This window comes from Myodes glareolus, chromosome 14, assembly GCF_982192425.1.
Source record: "Myodes glareolus chromosome 14, mMyoGla1.1, whole genome shotgun sequence".
NCBI classification, from domain to species: domain Eukaryota; kingdom Metazoa; phylum Chordata; class Mammalia; order Rodentia; family Cricetidae; genus Myodes; species Myodes glareolus.
Window position 1 is genome coordinate 10,079,793 of NC_142039.1, and position 22,149 is coordinate 10,101,941.

The window sequence follows — 22,149 nt, forward strand, 5'->3', positions numbered from 1 at the left end:
CAGGTTCCCTTCTTGGGCAGGGACTTCACTGACAGAATGCCCACCTTTCCTCAGGTAGGCTATTGAAGCACAGGCACTCCCTCTTTCCTGGATGCGCTTACAATGCAGGCTCAGCTTGCAAGGCAGCTGAGCTGGGGAAAATTTTATGGCCCCTGGGGGAAGGGAGAAATATAGGAATTCGTACCTGGATGGGAGCTGGGATGGCAGGCGGGAGGGGGTAGCCAGCACTGCAGGGCGACCTGGGTGACTGTGGGGTCAGGGAACGCCAAAGCTCTTCCTCACCAGGACCCTGTCAAGGCCCGAAGCAAACTCACCCCTCCGATGGCCCTCTGCTAGAAGTCAGGGCCCCTGCTGGTCAGGAATGTGGCTGAGCTGGCACCTGGTCCACCTGTCCTCAGGGAGGCCTTTAAGACCCAGGAACTGCCTCGAGCCGGGCTGCGCCTACAGCCCAGGCCCAGCTTGCAAGGCAGCTGAGCTGGGGAAATTTTATGGCCCCAGGGGGAAGGGAGAAATATAGGAATTCGTACCTGGATGGGAGCTGGGATGGCAGGCGGGAGGGGGTAGCCAGCACTGCAGGGCGACCTGGGCGTCTATGGGGTCGGGGAACACCCAAGCTCCTCCCCACCGGGACCCTGCCAAGGCCCGAAGGAAACTCCCCCCACCGATGGTCCTCTGCTAGAAGTCAGGGCCCCTGCTGGTTGGGAGCCGGGATGGCAGGCGGGAGGGGGTAGCCAGCACTGCAGGGCGACCTGGGCGTCTGTGGGGTCGGGGAACGCCCAAGCTCCTCCTCACCGGGACCCTGCCACGGCCTGAAGGAAACTCACCCCACTGATGGTCCTCTGCTAGAAGTCAGGGCCCCTGCTGGATGGGAGCCGGGATGGCAGGCGGGAGGGGCTAGAACAAAAATGTTCTTTTCTGATCTGTCTCAATTTGTTAGTAACAGGTCTCAGAATGGTGAGGGTGTGTGTTACAAAAACCTGTTTATGAATGACCCACGTGAATAGACAACAGGTTCACTCCTCGCAGTCTCCCAGCTGAGTAGAGGATTGTGAATAACCTGTGAGCTTTTTGAAGAATAGTTAGGCTATTCTGTTTCTATGAATATTCTATTCATATTACTGTAGTACTTAGGAGAAGAAACACTGCTAAAAATATTATCAGTTCAAATGAGCTTTCTGGGTGTGCATTTTCTTGCATGAGCCCATCGCCAGTATGGTTGACTGCAAACTCAGAACGCTGTGATCTCAACAGCCTCTATTCTACTTTAGAAATCTCTTCTGTGATTGCTATCTCTGGAATTCTAGTAGTAGGTTCAACATAGTTTGTGAAAGTTTCTTTCCAAACTCTTGCTAGTATCTGCAAGGTACTTAGCATGAAGCAGATTGCTTTCTGCAAAACGAGGGAAATCGGAAGAGCCTCTCTGGAAGAAGGCAGACTCGCTAGACAGAGTATAGACGTGCAGTGATGGACAGAAGAGAACTGGTGCAGGTGGAGGCTTCCAGGGGATGGGGCTCCAGACCTGTGAGAGAGGAAAACAAGCATTGGCTTTGCGCTGCTCTCTGCGGAGCCGTCTTAACGTTGATACAAATGGTCTGCACATACATGAGCCATGGAAGAAAGAAGACTGACCAGTAAAAGAAAAGCAGACAGTGGTCTGTATTGTATGTGTGCACTTCTGTTCATAATATAAAACCATATATATGCACATATGTGTTTGAGTAGCAGCAGGAGACATATGATACATAGTGACATTGTCTGCCTCTGGAAAAAGACCCTAGGAACTAGGCCTGGGGATGGATTTTCAAGTTTTATGTACATGACTTAAATTTTCTTCTCTTAAGAAAGGAGCTAGATAGAAGGTTTCTAGGCTTAGTCATAGCCCTAGAGTAAGTGGCATGGGTGGGGAAGCAGGCTGGGAAAAGGGGACGAAGAGAGAAGCCAGGGATTCTCGGTTGTATCATCTGTTAAGTTACGTAGTTCAGGGCTCTCCCACCTCCAGTTTCAGTGCCTCAGCTGGGTTGCAGTTGCTTTAGCTCTTCTTGGCTGACCCGACACTGAACTAGCATTTATATCTTCTAGGAGGGAAATGCTGCAGTGTTCCAGCAAGAATACGACACCAAATGGCCTCCACCCATTCCCCTTCGATTGCATATGCATCCATTCCTTTAGGAAAAAAAAATCCTACTTAAAAAAGACTTTAGGTTTATCCTGGGAGGCCCTGTGCATTCTCAGTCTGACTCATTTAATCAGAAAGGTCTAAAAACTGGGCTGGAGAGACAGTTTGGTTCGCAAAGTCTTGCTGTGAGGACTTGAGTTCAGATACCCAGGGCCTTGTAAAAAGCTGGACATGGTGATACACACCTATAATCCCTGTGCTGGAGAAGTGGACACAAGGGAGCCCTGGGGTTTACCAGCCAGCTTGTCTAGGTGGATTGGTCTGCTGCAGTACAGTGAGAGAGCCTGTCTCTCAACAGAAGGTGAAGAATGCCTGAGACTACTGATGTCAATCTCTGGCCTCACTGTGCACACCCCCATACACGTGCACACAGATGTGAGCCCCTCCCCGCAAGAAGTGACTAAGGTTGTTATGTGCTTGACCTCTTTCTGGATTTCGTTGTTGTGGGTCTGGGCATGGGGGCTCTGATTTACTATTTCAACAATATACCCTTAGTTTCATACTTTTTATACTTTTTCAGGTTCATACTGGTTTATATGCCTTTACAAAGGGCATTATTGTGTTTTCTTTATTCAACACACCTTGTAAAGAGCTATTGGCATCTAGTAAATATTTTATGAGTTAGGAATTGAGGTGAGGATGGAGAAGAAGTGCTTATCTTTCTTCTCCTAAAGTTTTTAGATGAAAAACTTCATGGTTCAAAAAAGTATTTTAGAATGGATTCAAATCTAGGGTTCCCTCAATGTTGGGATCAATGGGATCTTTGGCCAAATAATTCTTTTTTGTAGGCCATTCACTCTTCTGTATGTTGTGGGATGGCTGACAGGGTCTCTGGTCTCTACCCAATCCTAGTGAGGATTCCTGACTGGGTCCATCAAAGATGGCCCTAGGTATTGCTAAATGTCTCCTTGGAACAAAATATTACTATTTAAAAATGGTCGATTTAAAATTTGTAGTTACTGGGTATTCAAGGATTGATCCATATGGAGAAATAACTCTTCAGATGCTAGAGACCTAGTTCAGGGGCCAGGTAAGCTTGCATACTACCTTCATAGGGCCCATGAACGTAGTGCCTTAGAGAGGAGCTAGTCTACAGTTCACCCAGCATTGGTCTCCTCATTTTTTTTTTCTGCTTGATTCTTGGATAGGATAAGGTCTTGGGTCTAGTAGGAAGTCAGAGTTCACCTGTGTCAATCAAGATCAGGTTGTTATAGCCTGTCAACATGCAAGAGAATTGAATACAGATTTGACTGGCTTCACCCTCAAATCAGCTGTGTTCTGACCACTTCAAATAGCCCATCTAGAAATAATTTCTTACTAATCTGAGATGAGTCAGGTGATTCTTCTCTGAATGTATGGACTAAACATTCATGGTGCTGCTCAAGTATCTACCATGTTCTGGGCAGAAAGTGCTTTTGGTTTCCCCGCCCCGACTCTTCCCCAGTTCTCTATTTCTGTGGGGTTGGGATCATCGTTTTGGTTGCCACTATTTAAATATTGTTTGCCTTTGTTACCAGAATAAAGCTTTCTCTTTTACCCCTCTGCTAAGCTACCTGATTTCAGAGAGGCCAATTGTAATTACAAAGAAGAGGAGTAACCGGGATGGCTAGGATTTTCAAATTTTCAAATTGCAAGGTAGGGCTCCACACATGCACACACACACCGTGCATTCTGGAAGCTCGCCTCACCTCTCTGTGCATTCATTCATTGCCCTACAATGTATTGGCATGTCAGCTGCCAAGAGAGTTTGTAGAATTTCCTTCCTTAGAGGTCTTTAAAAATAGAATAAAATACCCGTCTGTCCAAGATTGTGTTGGTACAGCCCTGCTGATCAGAAGGAATAGACTAGATTTTTCTGTCAAGGTTCATTTCTGTCTTGAGTGCTCTTAAATGGATGAATTTGCTTTTTGGTGTGGAGGGGGTTATGGAGTAAAGTAATGCTGTATGAATTTATGGTGTATCCCTGCACACATCCTTCTTAAATAGAGAGGTCCTGTCCAGCTTTTAATGCTGCAGAAGCACTTACTGTATTTGGAGCCTCACATCCATTGTCTGAGATAGGTGGGGCCACCCTGGTGTTGGGGCACAGGGAATCTGTTTACTCCCCTCATTTACTTATTTGTTTTTTCTCTCTGTGGGTATGTATGCATATGCCTGTGAAGGCCAGGTGACAGCTTGCTGGGGCTATTCTCTCCTTCAGCCATGTGGGTTCTGGGGATCAAACTCAGGCCATCAGATTTGGTGCTAAGTATTTACTCACTGAACCGTCTTGCTGGCTGGCACAGGGAGTCTTGAGATGCAAGGACTTGCTTGGTCCAGGTTCCATCTTCCTCCTGTGCAGGGGAAAGCCTGTCCAATATGCTGGTCTTCAGACACATGCTCTCTGTCTTGTGACCCGTGGCTTGTTTGTGGGTTTTGGTCTCTAACTATGTCTAGACATTTGATTTGTAGCCATAGAATTTTAGAGTCATAACAATTTTGGGAACCTACTTAGGGATCTATAGCCTACTTTATTTGGGGGAAAAGGTATAGCTTTTAATTAGATTGTAGTCAGATTTGATTACAGCCTCACCCCCCCGTTCATGTATATTTTTATGTAGCCTTGTATATTTATAAATGTGTTGTGCTTATATGTAGTTACATGAATATTAAAATGTAAATTTGTGTCTATGTGGGTATGTATAGCTGTGCATATGTTTATGCATGTACACATGTCTGTGTGTATGCTGGTGTGTACTTGTTTGGGCACATGTATATAGGTAACGTGCTTTTGTGTGCACACATATGCATGTATTGGTCCAAGTATAGTTGAAAGGTGAGTAGCCTCACCTGAAGGGAAGTATGAGACATTCATAGAGTTGTGCCCGTGGCTAAGGGCCCAGTGATTCCAGAGCCCGTGCTCTGTGTGGGTGAACCGTGTTCAGGACTGAATTCCTAGAGAAGGGGCTGTCACTCCTGTGAGGACTCAGCTACTGCAGGACAGTCAGCAAAGCAGGTGGAAGAATATGTCTGCCTTGCTGTTATCCTCACCTCCTGTTCCTGGCTCTGGGCTGGACTTCTGAGAAGCTGAAGGGAGAGGGAACAGTATTTAGGGAGTCTCCTGGGTCAAGGAGCAGAGTGGTTAAAGAAGATGGAGAACTGGGCTGGAGACAAATAGAGAATCAGTGAATTCTCTCTCTCTCTTTCTCTTCTCTTCTCTTCTCTTCTCTTCTCTTCTCTTCTCTTCTCTTCTCTTCTCTTCTCTCTCTCTCTCTCTCTCTCTCTCTCTCTCTCTCTCTCTCTGTGTGTGATTTCCTCTATTTTTTCTGAGTTTACCTTAAACTGGAAAAATTTCACACGGAACAGTATTACTAACCAATTTGGTAAATTTTCCTACCTATTTGATACATTTAGGGCCATGTATGGTCATGTATTACAAACAAGCATTCCCCTTGTCTGTGATCATCTCAGTATGTTTATGGAGAAAGATAAAAAATAGTTTGGTGGCCGTGATGTACCTGTAATCCCAGCACTCAGGATGATTGCTAGTTTGAGGCTAGCTTTGCCTCCAGCGTGAGACCCTGACTCAAATAAAGTCTTTCTGTCATTTAGATCAGGAGCCATTGCTAGTAGGATGCCATTCCTTCTATACCTGAAAGTGAACAGTATATTCATGCAATTTTCAAAGGGAAAATGCAGTATTTTGAAAAATCCCCGCCAATGCTTCAGACCCGGCAGGACACCAGATGCTGAGAAGTGTTACTTCTGTGTGGCCACGCTCCCTGTTTTGGCTAACTTAAATGCTACTTTAATGTTGTTTTACTTGCATGTTTTGTATATTGTTTAATCTACAAAATGTTTCATGATTTCCAGAATCAAAGTTCTGACATGAACGACACCGGGAGAGATACAGTTTTTGCCTTTATCTCTTTGTTCCTCGTCTGCTCCCTTGGAAATTGTCTTGTTTTTTTCCTTTTTATTGCCTTTGATTCATCTGCCTTTTTTGTGTCTGATGTGTAGGCCTGTGTGTTATGCGGCCTGTGCTCCCCTTGTGCTGTGTCACTGCTGGAGGATGCAGCCCTCTAAAGTTGCCTCCTTATTCCTGCCGCTCCTGGGGAGCACTCCCGAGGCATGTGACTGTCTGCCTTGCGCCTTTGACAGCTTCATTATGTGGCTAGGCTGCAGCTTCTCCACCAGTCCCTTGCTGATGGGCATTTGGGCCATTTCCAGGCCTTTGCTATTACTAGTGTTGCAATGAATAATAATGTACATTTATCATCCCATGTTTTTGCCTGTATGATACCCTTGGGGGTTGATTTTTATGAGAGAGACTGATGGGTTAAAAAGCAAATACATATGCAATTTTGGTAAATATTGCCAAATCCCCCCCCCCTCCTTTCACTGGGTTGAGCTGTTTGTGTTCCCAACAGTAATATATGACATGATCTGTTCCTCCTCAGTCTTAGTAACATAGTGTATCATCAAGTTTTGGAATTTCTGCTGTTTCAAAGGGTGTGAAAATGGGGCCTTGTGCTTCAGTTTTCATTGCTCTTGTGATTTTAAAGGTCGGATCACTTTGTTTTTCCTGGTAGAAGGCCATTTGCAAAGTTTGTTCCTGGGACTGCAGCTTCTGTCCATATTGAGATGGCGTTTAGTTCCCTCTTTGGCTTTGGTTTGGGGCTGGGGATGCTTTCTCAACCTTAAACCATAAATGAATTCCCTTGTGTTTTCTCCCATGGTTTCGTATTTTACGTTTAGATCCATTTGATATAGGACATGAAGAAGTCCGTTCCACTGGTTCCTTTCGCTTCAGTGCCCTATAATCACATATTTGGGAATCTGTCTGCTCTGCCACATGCTTCAGTGACTACACCCTGTTTCCAACCATCCATCCATTCTGAGGATGCCTCAATGTCACACTGCTCTACTGACAGAGATGCCACCATGTGTAGCAAAGCCTTTTAAAGAGGAGTAGCAGTCTGATCCCATGATTATAGGAGTGTTAGTTCAAATGGGCATTTTTGAGATTTCATATGAGTAGGCTACCTTTAGTCCATTGTACAATGAAGGAGAAAGGGCTCAGCGAGGTTGTGTGAACTGATCTGAGATCTCCCAGTGAATCAGCAATGGGACCAGAACGTATGTCCTTACTGTGTTGTATGATTTTCTCAGGATGCTATGATTTTTCTCAGAAAACACCAGCAACCAGGCTCTCAACAAGGACCTGGTCCAGACAGTATAATTTCTCCTGCTGTATAATAGTTGTTAGCTTTGACTAGTTAGAATGTTATATAATTTAACTTATTTTAATCATAACAAAAACTGACCTTTAGATCTAAGTCTTGAAACTTTTGAACTGGGCCATAGTAATGAAGGGAGAGAAAAAAAAAGCCAGAATTCTGTGATTTAACCCAAAAGATGTTGATTTTGTTTTTTATCTCCAAGATTTCCCTTTTTCTTTGCTCAAACCTCCCTTTCTTTCCGTCTCCTTTTCTACTTTTGAGATAGAGTCTTGCTGTGTGTAGCTCAGGCTGGCCTCCCAGTCTTGGTTTTCCTATCTCAACCACTCCAGTTCTTGAGTGTTAAGATTATTTGGTACGGTAACACACGAGCTTGGGATTTTTCCATACATGATCTGTTGCTTTATTACAAGCATGTTAAGTGGAAACAATATTTCTTAAGCACTTCTTTAGAAGCACTGATTTGAGTGCACTTCAAATATATTATTTTCTCACTGTCAAGCCCATCTCGGGATGCCGCCTTCGAAGCTGCAGTGCTCTCAGTGGAGAATACTTGGCTTGGAGAAATTCAACGACTTTACCCCACCCTACAGAGTGGGTAAATGATGGTGTTTGGATTGCAGTTCCTATGTTTACTCAGCATCTGTTTTACCTGTGACGCTGTGTCCTGCAGATATTATTTTGGATACTGTTACCATATCATTATTTTAACAGACCTTTTCATCCTTATTTCTTAATCGTGTTCAATTAGAGTCATAATAATGCCTTTCTTTATAACATGGTTAAGTTACTTTTGTCAGATTTTAAAAAGTTATAAATATCTGCCCCTCAGATATTAACAGGACCTTTGCTTCTCTCCAAGAAAACACCTTGAACATGAAATAAAATTGAACATTTTGGAGGAGGCCAGCATAAGAGAGAAACAGTCATTAATTTGATATCACAATTTGCATGCTACCTAATTTCCCAGCAAGTTTTCCAGGTCCACGGTGTCCTAGATTCCATAATAACAATGAGATGTCTGCGGCATAGTAACAAGCAGCAGATGTGTGCCTGGTGTGGAGAACGGCGTGCAGCCCAAGTAAATAAAACACTTGCTTCGTGAATACCTTCCACTTCCAGCCTCACTCTGCCGTGCATGGTGCATTCATTACCACGTGACACCAGTAGGCATGCGAGGGAGGTAAAATCCTTGCTGCTGCGGAGAAAGCGCAGAGCACATAGAAAACAGCAGTGCTTTGCCAGCATTTCAGTTTTTATTCTGGACTTTCCCCTTTATTGGCAGATTTTTATAATACTCAGTATTAGGTGTAATGTAGATAATTCTCTCAGATGTATTATGTACTTTGATCACTGCAACACTCTTCTTTCTTCTGTGCCCACTCTCCTCTTCTTTTCTCCTCTCCCTTGTCTCCTCTCTTCTCTGGTCTCCCTTTTGCTCTAATGTTATTCATATATCATATATATGCATATGTATAGATGTGTGTGTACATCAGCGTATGTATGCTTTCATGTCTATAAAGAATTTGAGGTCCCACAAATGAGAGAAGACATGAGATATTTGTCTTTCTGCATCTAACTTATTAGACATAAAATCTCGTATTGTATCTATCCTCTAGCAAATAACATAATTTCATTCTTTTTATGACCCATTCCTCCAGTCTTATGAACAGAGTATGTCTTCGAAGTTTTAGAACTTCTACTGTTCCGAGAGTTTTCAAACAGAACCTCATATTTAATGCGCATTTCTCTTATTATTAACAAGGTCAACTGTCCTCTTTTTTAAGAAAATGAAGATTATTCCCCTTTTTATACCCAAAGTAGCATAGCTAGATCACTTTTACTTTTCTGAAGAGACCCTCTGTTTTGGGTCTGGTATGTTGAGCTGCATCCCTTCCATTTCTAGTTTCTGTAGGGCTTTCGTCATGAAGAGATGTTAGCCTTTGCAAAAGGCCCATTCTGCATCTTCTAAGGTGATTAGTTCATTTCCTTCCTTGGGTCAATTAGTGTGACATGTTACATTTAGCGATCTCTTTGTGTTGAAACATCCTTGCATTCAAGTTCATTCAAGGAAAAGCCTATCATACATAATCAGCATTTCACCCAAGAATGCAAGGGTGGTTTGATACGAAGAAGTCGTTAATTCAATAAAGTTGGTGTGCTATTGAGAGTAATCAAAAACTCATAAAATATGCCATCTGACCCTGGAAAAGCATTTGACAAAGTTCAACGGTTTCTAGAAACCCTTTTTTTAACACTTGGCTTAAATGCATTTTTGCTATTTCCCAGTAAATTATGAACATTTATCATTTTTATAGCCAGTCAGGGTATGTGAGAGGTTTTAAAAGCTCTTTATGCACACAATATGCCTTTTTATTTTTTAAGTTCATAATTTATATAATGGTCTCTCAATGAGTACTTTTAAGAAAATATTCTATTGATGCTTAGTTCTTGGAAATCAGTAAGAAATTGAAAAGATGGAGCATTTGCTTGTGTTGGGAGGGATCTTGTTTCAGGAGTGTACCTTATGTTCCGTGTGAAGTGGCCTCAGCTTCCTTTTGAGAACGGATTACTTTTCTTGAAAATGGAAATGGTTGTGTGTGCCTGCTTGAAGCCTTGGCAGTGACTCTCCCAGTCACTTGCATGCTGTAGTGTCTTCCTCTTCACAAGTTAGCTGGTGACTGCTGTCCCACGTCAGCTCACCTCAGCCTCAGCGCCTGTGCTGGAGCTCACTTCCCCAGCCCTACCTTTCTCCTTTCATTCTTTACTCCTTATCTCATACATCCTTAAACGATCTCAGATCTTCATCTTGAGCAGCTCTAATGCCCTTGGCTTAGCTCTCAACCTTTGCCTGTCCTGTTTGTCAGGGACCTGCTGATTTTCTTTCCTCCTCCTTCAATGCGTTCTTCCTATCCTGGTGCTAGATTAGTTTTTCGATATTGCACTTGGATGCCACTACCTGCTTAACATGTCATGATGGAATGACTGATAAAAATGGATGCTTGACATTGGAAGCCATATTGTCTGCTTTTCACGAGTCCTTTCCCCCTCCATCTTCCCCGTGTCGTGCTGAACGTGCTTCTTTCGTGGCCACAGTGTGTGGTGTCGTTGTCTGTGTCTGCACAGTGTCTTCTGAGCTCCTTACTCTGTGTAGAAAATCACCATTATAATGTGTGTATGAAACTAGAATTTTCCTAATAGTTTTCTTCCATTCTTTGAACTCTCGCAGCGCTCTGTGCTTAGATTGCATCTTTATATTTTCTCATTGTGTGGCAGTTGGAACAATTCCAGATGGAGAATATGAAGAAGCCATTACATTATAAAGCCTTGAGTAGAAGGCTCGGTTTCATTCACTTTTTCTATTTCCTGCAATTATTTAGCATAACAAATTTATACATAGTTGAAACATTGATATTTTGAATCTAATATTGAACATAATATATATGTATCTATATATATACACACACACATAAAGTCCAACACACTTCTTTTATTTTAGACCTATAAATGCCATTGATTTGTTGTTGTAAGCCAGAGTTTTTAAACGTTTCTTTCGTAGGATGATAATACCTCTGAAAACATCAAACAGAACACACATAAAAGATAGCTGTGTGGGCCATCTCATTTATTTTTACAAAGTAATTTTTAGTTTTCACATTAACACTAATATAAATCATTTAACTAAAATATCACTTGAAGGATAATAAAATTATTATTATGCTAGCCTTGAGAGACAATTTTAATTAAATTGGAAGATAGCATTAATGCTTAGTAGGATAACTATGTTCCTAATTTTGAAGACATGAAATGAAAACTTTATATTCTTATATTGAGTCAAAGTGCAGGAATTTTGGCAGCAAATTGGATGTTATGATAAATAGCAGCTCTTTAAATCCTTGGACAGTGACTTTTTCTGAAAATCAAGCTGGAGCTCCCCATTAGTTAAATGGGGAGATAAATGCTTAAAAGCCTTTTAAGGCAGTGTTTTTGACTCTATCAGAACTTCCTCTCCGGCTGATTAAGTTTATTTTGATTTTGAACACAGAGGTATGAAACACCAAGCATGCACACATCTGTCATCATTCTCGTGCTTGGGGACACATCTCTGTTGTACGCACGTGGAGTATAAGCTATGTACACTTTTCCTGTGCATGAGTTCAGGTTATATTTTAAAACTAGGCTCTGAGAAGGCCTTTGTAGTTGTGTTTCCACAACTATTTTGATACGTGTTTTTTTTTTTTTTCTTTCTGATGTCAGTTTCACGTAACCCTGGCAGGCCTCAAACTCGCTACATGGTCGCAGATAGCCTCCTGTCTCTGCTTCCCAAGTGCTGGGACTACAGATGGGTGAGATGACCCCTCCAACACGCTAGCTCTGGAAACGGGCGTTATAAATGCTTTACTTCATTAGCATGTTGAGTTTTCATTTTTCTTTTTTCTTCCTCTTTTTGTTGTTTGTTTTATTTCATTAGCATATTGACTTTTTTGTTGTTGTTGTTGTTGTTTGTTTGATTTGATTTTGACTTGGTGTTTTGAGATGGAGTCTCACTAAGGAGCCCAGGTAGCCTCAAACTTACAATCTTCTTTCTCTGCCTGGCCAGCTCTAGGATTACAGGTATGAACAGCCATGGTCATGTGAAAACCTTAGAATTTGATTTACAATCACAGTACAAAGGGAGTCTTTACAACTACACTTCAGCTGTGGACGTTCACAGGTTGAACACATCCATGGGTATGCATAGTGAGGGGATACAGAATCATAAAAGAGCGCCTGACTTGAGTCTCCTTTTGGGCCTCATTCCTGAGAGTATGTATTTTCTAGGATTTATGAGTATTGCATGAGTGGAATGTAAAGGATCTGAGCAAGTCATGGGAACAAGCTGTGCTTGTAAACCTCAAAATGCCCACTGTCAGATCTGGAAGATGGAGCCAGGCATCCTGTTTCACATCTGTAACCCTAGCTAATCAAATCTCGCTTAAAACAGGAGAGTCACAACTTTGAGGCCAATGAGGGCCACATAACAAGTTTAAGGTCAGTCTGTGTAAGTGTGTGAGGCCCTGTCTCAAAATAACATTCCAAAATGATTGTGGATACATCTCAGCAGTAGGTGCTTGCTTAGCATATATAAGGCCCCAAGGTCAATGGATCTCCAGTACTGCAAGGAAAAACAAAACACCAAAAGCATAAAAGATAAACTTCAGAAGAATGGCCTCTGGTTGACTGGAATTTCTTGGTCCGTGTGGTGTTAGATCTTTGCTTTCGTTGTTAATCATTATGAGTTGTCAGCTTGGCATGTACATCTCATTGCTATTCTGTCATTATGCTAATGAACTGAACTTTTTAAAAATTAAAAATGTATTTTCTTATTGAAAGAAACTAAAACCTAGGAGAGATAAATGCTAAACACTTACTGGTCCACTACTGTTTAGAAATATATTTATCATTAAGTATTAAAGTTTCTCAAATTAGGCTCTTGCCAGACCAAGGTTCTTCGTAATGGTTGTCTATTTTTGCCATCGCTCCTAATTCCCACAGCCTTGTTATAAGAGATCACAGGGACCAAATTGTCTCCATACCACAAAGAGTACTCTCTTTAAAATAACCGTCAATAATGACAATTCTTTGAAGTTGGAAATTGGAAGAGATGACAGAAAATAATACTATCACCACCAGGAAGGAATAAAAGTCGCTGAATGTTCACCGCTGTCCGGTCTTGCAGGTTTTATACACATTGAAGCAGTTAAGACCTGGGTTTGCATCTTTTATTGTGAGAATTTGGGTGAATTCCCACCACCTCTTCCAGGGTCTCCATCTGTGAAGTGAGTGCTGGGAGAATTAAGTGAGATTTTACATACACCAAGAGGGTAAAGGGTGCCTAAGAAGTCTCCACTGTCTGCCTCCATTTTCACGTAGATGTCATCTCCTCCCAAAAATCTCAGCAGAGCTGGGGTGAGGGCTAACACAAATCAGTGGAAGATCCTGAGAGTCATTTTCTGTGATGTTATTTTAAGAGTCAATGTTCTTCATTTCTTTTTTATATGATTTATGATTCCAGCAGTTTTCAAGTATCCATTTGGTTGGCTCCATTAGAAAATTTGGGATGCTGTGAAATTATAACGATCATGGTTCAAAATCTTTTTAGGGGGAGTATTTGATAATTTAGCTTTTAAAGGAGGGTCTATTTCTGTGAAATACTTCTCTTCTTTAAATGGTGGTCAACATCTCTCAAAGTCTCATAGTTTATGATGACGTTGCTTTATAATTTGGCTTTAAAAGTTTTATCTAGCTGCTTATTTTCTGTGAATAAAATGCTCATGTGTTTAAAAATTTGATTTATGAATTAATAATGGGAGCATTAATGGAGGGTAGGTATAACATTATTTGATTTTTTTTGCTACTTAGGTAGAGAATTTAAGAGTGAATATCCTGAAAATTTCTGATATTTTAAATACCATTCTCACCAAGAATAAGAAATTATGGAACCATGCCTTTGCTGAACTTAATTAAATTGTCATTTAAAATTTAGATCATTATAATGAAAATTTAAATGCTTGGTAAAAATACATTTCTATGCCGAGGATTCTGATTTAGATAGTTCTGGAAGCTAAAGTAAATTGGATATTTTATTGCTTGCCTTTTAGAGTGCTGAAATTATTAAGGAGTTAATCTTAAATGTATTTTTCCAGATTAAGGCATATACAATCAAATTCAAAAATGGTTAAGAATGTCCAGTCTTATAGAGCTACTACATCACCCAATATGGCTGCCATTATTTAAATGTAAACTGTGAACACTTAGGTGTGGCTAGTCTGGAATAGGATGAGGATAGATTTGGTCAGTTTTGCTCAGTGATTAATGAGCTTGTGGCTTACAAAATACACACAAGAAATACTGACATGAAGGTCAATCTTTCCCTTACACTTGAGACAAACAATAGGGGAGAGAGAGAGAGAGACAGAGAGAGAGAGAGAGAGAGAGAGGAGAGAGAGAAACTACCAGTGTGAGGTAAATTAGTTCTCGCTCTTCAGAGCTACTGATTATTTTATGTATTTAGTTGTTGGTACTAATTGTTTTAAATCATCCCCACCCTCAGAGTGCTTTAATGAGGGAATTACGTTAAGATTTTATTTTTGATATTGTCTTCAATTTCAATTTCAAATGAAATCACTTCATGGAAATTGAAGCAAGACTTCATCTACTTGGTGCTTAAGGTTCAAGTACAAACATAATAAATACCATTTTTTTTTTAGCAGAGTAGATGAAGTTCTCCATTTTCCCTTGTAGACAAATAAACTTGAAAATATTTATTTACACTGTAGGTTTTATGGAGTGAGTGATTTCACTTGGCTAATGGTAATAAGAGGGGTAAAAGTTAAGTTCAAGGCACATAGGGAGAATAGAATTTCTAAAGAGCTGTTGCTCCCACAGTTAATTCACCAGGAACTGTATTATTTATAAAATGTTGATGGTGGAGGTGGTGGCACACACCTTTAATCCCAGCATTTAGGAGGCAGAAGCAGGTGGATCTCTGTGAGTTCAAGGACTCTTATACAGAGAAACCCTGCCTTGAAGAACAAAACATAATAAACAAACAAAAGTTCATGGCGCACATTAACTTAAGGTTTTTTTTGTTGTTGTATGTGTGTGTATTATATGTGTGTGTGTGTGTGTGTTGGGATAGGTGACCTTCATGGAACTCTCCCGAGGTCTGTGGCTGCAGCTCTTCTCCTGTCCTGGCTCCTGTTGTCTTCAACAGTGTCATTGAGCCCTAGGGCCCTTCAGCGCTCATTTGCGGGTCTTTGCAGTGGCCCTGGATGCCTTCCCTCTATTGTGTCCCCTCGCTTCACTCACCTGCCCTTTCCTTTCACAGACCTGCTCTCTCATTGTTTCCCATGTGAATCACCCTGCTCTATTCTTACACAACTACCCCAACTACATTTTCTGCATTTACACTTTCCCCCAAAAGTGCCAGTTCATCTCGCTTTCGTGTGCGCGTGTCACTTACTGTTCTAATGGATGCTCTCAAAATGCTTTACGCCACTCCAAAAGCTGTCCCTTTGTTTCCTTAAATCAGAAGACTTCATATTTCCACAATTTGATGTACAGTGTCCCCCAGGCATGACAAAACAATTTCTTTTACTTAAGTTACTACGAAGTTATTTGCTTTATTGTGCTTCCATAAAATTTATAAATCATATAAACAAACTGTGTTATGAATTAACGCGCATCTATTTCTGAGCGCGTTAAGGAATTGCCAAGAGTGATTAAGCCCGCCCTCTCTCTCTCTCTCTCTCTCTCTGGCTCTGAATGGAGTGTTGACAGCCAGTGAAGAGCTTCTTCAATAAATCCATTCTCATGCTCAAGTTTTTCCAGATGTGAGAAATAATTAAGTCTTTGCATTTATTGGAGCCTTTTATGCTTTTCAGTCAGGAGCTGGCAGCTGTGATGGATTAACTCTGCCTGAGTGTGTATTTATTGTTTGGGGTATGTGTGAATGTACGTACATGCATGTGTGCATACATGTAACACTTGCCAATAGTAAAACAAAGTCAGACTTGAAAATAAAAAGAGAGGCTGGTTACAATGCATGCTAAACATTTTCATAGCTGCCCTTCATAATCAAGAGCACTGTCTGCAGTGAGTCCCTTTTTCTTTATTTCTTGCTAAATGTTGAAAAAATGAGGATAAAAGATGCTGTTAAGTGACATATTGTTAAAAATATGTGATTCTTTTAAAACACAATAAAAGCACATTTCAAATATTTTAACGTATTAATAAATGAGGGGACTAGTAAGATGTTACCAGTGGTTCAAAGGTGGATTTGTGGAACCATAGATACATAAATAATAAGGAATGCTGAAATGAATTTATAAATAGATGTGAAGTCAATAATCAATTGTGTCCTCTACGACATAATTTGCATTTCTGTAGATAAGGATCCTTTGTTTTGTTATCAATTTTTAATAGCTCGCAAAATTACAAACTAGCGTAGATACAGTGAAAGGACAATAGTTACAAAGACGCACTGGACACGATACTCACATTTGCTAAAACGTCAGTGGCAGTGTCTGTCACAGCTATTCTTGCCACATTCCAAATAGCTGGGAATACATACATACATATTACATACACATGTATGTACATATGCACACATACACATATACATGCTCTCATACACGCATATACACATATGTACATACATCTCCTTTTCATGTGAAAATAAAGCTGTTTGATCTTACCTAACTCTTCTGGTTAAAAGTCGTATTCAGATAATTTAAACCATTGAGCTCTTTTGTTGAAGACTGTGTGACAAAGAGGACCCAATAACCAAATGAGGTTTAAAGGATTATACCCCTTAATAGGTGAGAAAGAACTAGGTCAGGGAGGTGGTTTTAGGGAAGAATAAATGAGTTTTAGGGGAGATCAATGGACTCAGAAAGACAATTGACTGAGACAAAGTTTGTTTAAGGTTTGAGTGTTGATGGAGATGATGCGAGCAAATTATGCTCCCTTCTGCTAGAGCCAATCTACGCATAAATAAAAGAAGTGCCTCTCTCTGCTTCTGCTAATTCCCAAGTGCCTGTAAATTAAAACATCCTGTGGCCTGAGGCACCATATTTTAAGGTGTCTTCAATCCCAACTCAGAACTGACCTGTAATTTATTGCAATACTTTATTAGGGATTTTCATATGTAAGTGAATTGTCTCCTTATTGGAGAAAAGCAATGAACACATTCTGTTAAGAAAAAAAAAAGGAAGCCAGGTGGTAGTGGTGTATGCCTTTAATCCCAGCACTCAGGAGGCAGAGTCAGGCGTATCTCTGTGAGTTCGAAGACAGCCTCATCTACAAGAGCTAGTTCCAGGACAGGCTCCAAAGCTACAGAGCCTTGTCTCAAAAAACAAAAACAAAACAAAACAAAAAGAAAGAAAGAAAGAAAGAAGGAAAGAAAGAAAGAAAAGAAAGAGAGAAAGAAAGAAAGGAAAAAGGAACGGAATAAGTGTGAAACATCTTTCGACAAACAAGACTCTGGTTGCATGTGACCTTGGGGATACCCAGTACAGGGAGGCACTGTGTGACTCATTCAGTAGGGTAATACAGATGTGTTTCCTTAGCCAGGGACTGTGTCTCTTCACATTGTCATTTTTTGCTTGCCAATACTCATATGTAAACATCAAACTATTTGAAGTTCAGCAGACATCAGAATTCTGATTACACAAATCAGCTCTTGTCTTCCCACCGCGGGCCCTGGGATGCCCCTCTTTACCCTTTGGAAGGATAAGACCCTTTTATACCTCTGCTCGCCTTGTAACTGTGCACATTTACAGAGTGGTTGGAAGTTCGAGTGATTTCCTTTTATTAAAGTATCATTTTAATTTATGCCAAATTGGAGGCAGGAAAGGATTAAAGGATTTGCTGTAGAAGGCTTGGTCGAGCCAGATTTGGAATTCCATGGTTTCACCAGGAGGAATGTGATCTCCCGTGTTGGTCTCATTCTGTATCACTTGGTGGAGAGAGGGCCAAAGCAGAACTCTAGACAATGTCGACAAAGAGTGTAAAAGTTGGCAGGGGATTAGCAACTGTAGAGCTATTCCCTTTGGGGGTGCCCCTAGTTAAAATGTGTATTAGCATGCAACATTAAACTAGGTTTTAAGGGGGGAAGAGTAGGTATTTTTGAAACATAACCGCTACCTATACAAAGACTACTTTTTAATTCCCCCAAGTCATATCTTAGCCCTATTGGCAGGAAAGCTTGGCTATGATAAAAATCAGGGCTTAAAAGTTTTAGAGGAAACGTGACATGAATTTTATATTATATTCATATGTGAAGGAAAAGAAGATGTATTAAATCAAAAGTCATGATGTATGTGGCTTGCCAGAAAGTCCATTAAAGAGTTCACCCAGCAAATTTTGATTTTTTTTAATTTCCTTCCAGGGTATGCTTTATTCAGCGCTGTATCTCCTTCACCAGGCAAAGAACCAGCACAACAGTGTCATTGTGCAAGCAGCAGGCAGGGCTCTGGTTAGGTTCTGGGACCAGTGCTCCATCATAGCAGACTGTTAATTGTTCTTGGCCCTAAGTATGTCCTCTGTGAAGAAAGCACACTAGGTGGGGCTTTGTGTTGGTTTTCTGCACTGGGTCCCAACTGAGGGTCTTACACAGCTATACACCTACTTGTAGAAACCAAGCCAACCTGATAATAACCCACATGTGTTCCTAGCCATCTTTTACTTTTCATTTTATTTTAAGACAAGGTCTCACTAAATTGCCCAGACTGGCTTGAAACTAGCTCTGTAGTTCGGACTGGCCTTGAACTTATGATTCCCTTGCTCCTGTCTACCAACATGTCTGGGAATATAAGCTTTTGTGATTCACCTTAGCTCCTAAAGATTTACTAAGGATCCTTGTGATTTTAAAATTCTGATCCCAACCTCTTAAAAGAAAAGAAAAACGTGTCCATATTGTGTGTGGTATTTGGTTGTGCGTTTGAAACTTTTGTGTGCTAAAGTTTGACTGATTGCTTTCTTGCAGCCCAGTAAACAGTGAATAAGAACTCAGAGCATGATGGGAAAGGAGAAGGAACGCTGCTGAAGACTCACGTAGGCTATTCACCATGGAAACAGACATCACCAAACGCAGCACGAGCATTGTCATCGGAGTGGGAAGCTAAGAGGTGCGATTTGGACAGCTTTGGCAGGAGGATTTTTTTTTAAATTTATGCTTTTAGAGGTTTGCAGGGAAAATTTCCAGAAAAGAATCATCCATAGAAAATATTTTGTCCTTGAAGGTAGTGCAGTAGAGTCTACAGAACATCAGCATAGTCTTTTGGGAGAGGGCGTGAGGGAGACAGTTACGGTTTACACTTTCTCCTCGTGGATGAGCTGAATGCACAAGAATTTCCTGTAGGCTCCTGTGACATGGCTGTTAGCTGTCTAAGGTTTGCTAATTTAGCATTCTGGGACAATTTCTTTTTGGCATTTTGCTTGTTAAGTGGTGTCTGCGATGCCTTTAATTTGACCACTATCCAGAAATGTTTTTTGAGAAAGCCAACAGTTTGAGTAGAAGACCGCCAGATGTAGCAGGGCCTCGGCTCATCACATTTCACAGAAGGTAGCAGATGCCATTAAGAGGCAGTGGTGGGCAGAATAGATGGGGCGAGATGAGGTAGAGCCGATTCATGTTTGGGAAAGGAGACCTTTAGCAAACTGAGAAGGGCTTTTGATTGGTGGTCATCACAGATCTTTGCGTGTGTCACTGAGCCATGTAGTACTTCCTGGCAGATCTAGATTTGAATAGATTTGTTTTAGATCATTGTTTTTTCTTTTATCAACCATTTTTAAACATTTTTTTGCCCTTTGAAAAATAATTTGAGAAATAATCTGTTTATGACGTCTTTCTCATTAGACAGAATGTCTTTCTCATTAGTATTTTCAGTTTAGCAAGGCTGGGGCATTTTTCTTTAAAAAATTATAAGAATAAGTACATAAACATATATTCAATAGTTAAAGTATAAGATGAAAGTGAAGCTCGGGGGCTTCAGAATGACTGTTCTATCTCAATAAATGTTCAGTGGGACATATAGATATTAGGTGTGGTTAACTTCAGTGTTTTTATTACTTTTATTTGAAAAATGTTATAATAGTTTATTAAAATAAATTTAAAAGTAGATCCACATATAAATGTATTATACTTGGTTATTTAGAATGATGTATTATTTTGGATAAAGATATATTTTATATAATTAACTTAATTAGTCACCATAGGGTACTTTTCTAACATTGATCACTGATAAGCTATAATTTTGTAAAAAAAAAACCAAATTTATCCCAAAATTCATCATATGTTAATACAACTGTCTAAATTTTGGGATAAATTTGGTTGACTTGACAATAAAGGGTTTGCTATGAGAAATATTTCCGTAATTATAGAACTAGTGAGATAGGCCACACAACAAATATGATTGCTTAATTTCTCAGTTTTCCAAGTGTAGAAGACAGTGAGATTAAAAATAAAATGACTAGTGAGTTTGCAAAAATTCACACAATTAAAAAATGCAAAGAGGATGATTATTTTTGAAGTAGTGATGTTTCTAGAAGTCTTAAATAAAATATCAACATATATTAACTTCAACTTCTCGTGTTTAATGATGTTTACAATTAATGCGATGCAGTATTCCCTAATTTGAGATTAACAGTCATAATTAACTCAGAATAGATTCTTTGAAGTGGTTCAAAGGGCTTTTTGTAATAAATTATTAGCCTCTAATAAGCTAATATGAAGAGAGTAGTTTGGGGGGATGGGAGAAACGTGTTAAAATCTCATAAAACATTTAATTTAAGCTAATGAAATGACTTTGTATGGTGCAGATTCTCTCTGTGGAAACAGAGCCATGTCCGACATTCCAGAGAAAGCTTTATTTAGAACAAGTTGAGAAATTTTTGAGATAGCAGGCTTTAGGCCACGTTATCTTGGGTGTTATAGCTGAGTGGATTTCTAGAATCTTCCACTCCTCTTTAAATCATTTTTTTTTAGATGAATCGAGTTAGTGAAGTATAAAAACATTTTCTGTCTTAAATTATCCAGATATGCTGATTTTAAGTTTGTCTGTCTGAGCTTTGCCTCAGAAGATGCAAGTCTTCACTGGTGAGGCTGGGCCCGGCAGACCCCAAGCATCCTCCGTGTTCTCACACACCATTGAGATAAGGAGAGTGAGTGACAGGAGCCAGGGACAAAGTCTGGCAAGCCTGCTGCTTCCAGTGCCCCAGTGACTTCGGACCACAAGGGTGTGGTGGGCCGTGAAAAGACACAGCAAATTTTAAAGCGTTAATATTTTGATAGGGTCAAAATGAAGGTGCCTGTGTTTGAGGATGTAAAAGATGAGACTGAAGAGGAAAAAGTGGAGGAGGAGGAAAAGCAGGAGGACAAGGTGAGTGAGAAAGAATTCGGTTAAGGGCAGAATGCAGTCTAACAGACAAGGAGAAAAGCCGGTCTCTTTCTCTCTCTTTTGTTATCCATAGGTGTTTCTTAAGCCTGTTATTGAAGACCTAAGCATGGAACTGGCCAGAAAGTGCACCGAGCTCATTAGTGACGTGAGTGTCTTTAGAGAGTTTTGTCTTATTTGCGTTGTTCACAGGGAACGGCTGTGTGTGGAGCCATGGGGCTGGAGAGAAAACCCTGAGGTCATTTGTTAGAGCGCAGTCTTTCTCTAGATCATAGGACTAAGTCCAGCCATGCTTGGTGGTTCCCCCAAGGTCATATCAGCAGGAAACTTCTGCTGCAGCCATTGTCCTCATTCCTAATCTGGGTCCTGTCTCATCTAAATTGTACAATCACCCTGGTTTGCATGGTGCTGAAGTTAAGATCATACTGTTTGAGACCTCCCTAGACTTTAAAAGTAGCAGGATTCATCTTGGAAGGACCTCTAAGGGAATGATTTTCAAAACAGAAGACCTTCTTCTAAATGAACGGTGCTTTATTTTCTGAGGATCTTTCAAAATTTCTGTCAAATGCAGTATTTTTCCAAATCACAAAATGAACTTATTTTTAATTGCACCTAATATTTCTTTGCAATATAGGGAGTGTGTGTGTTAATGGAACTGCAAATTAAAAACTCTGATTCACATAATAATGTGATTGAAAAGGATTATTTTGTTGTGATTTTTGTTTCTAGAAACTGAAGCTAGTTTATATGGTATTCCAAGGATATTATAGAATTATTTAATGTAAACACATACATTTTAAGTACATAAATAAAA

General features: G+C 40.4%; 1 protein-coding gene across 7 annotated transcripts in view; it reads left to right on the forward strand.

Moving 5' to 3' along the window:
- Nebl (nebulette) overlaps positions 1-22,149 on the forward strand; it is a 351,846-nt gene that overhangs the window by 224,840 nt on the left and 104,857 nt on the right. For 4 of the 7 annotated variants that reach the window (XM_087896340.1, XM_087896337.1, XM_087896339.1 and 1 more), the window contains exons 1-2: positions 21,233-21,320; positions 21,412-21,483. The exons of 2 other annotated variants lie outside the window; for them this stretch is intronic. In XM_087896340.1, the coding sequence (XP_087752466.1) occupies positions 21,240-21,320; positions 21,412-21,483 (153 nt within the window). In that variant the 5' untranslated portion in view covers positions 21,233-21,239. Of the gene's footprint in view, positions 1-18,925; positions 19,068-21,232; positions 21,321-21,411; positions 21,484-22,149 lie in introns of those variants that run through there. One more of the 7 variants, XM_087896336.1, reaches the window with a different exon arrangement.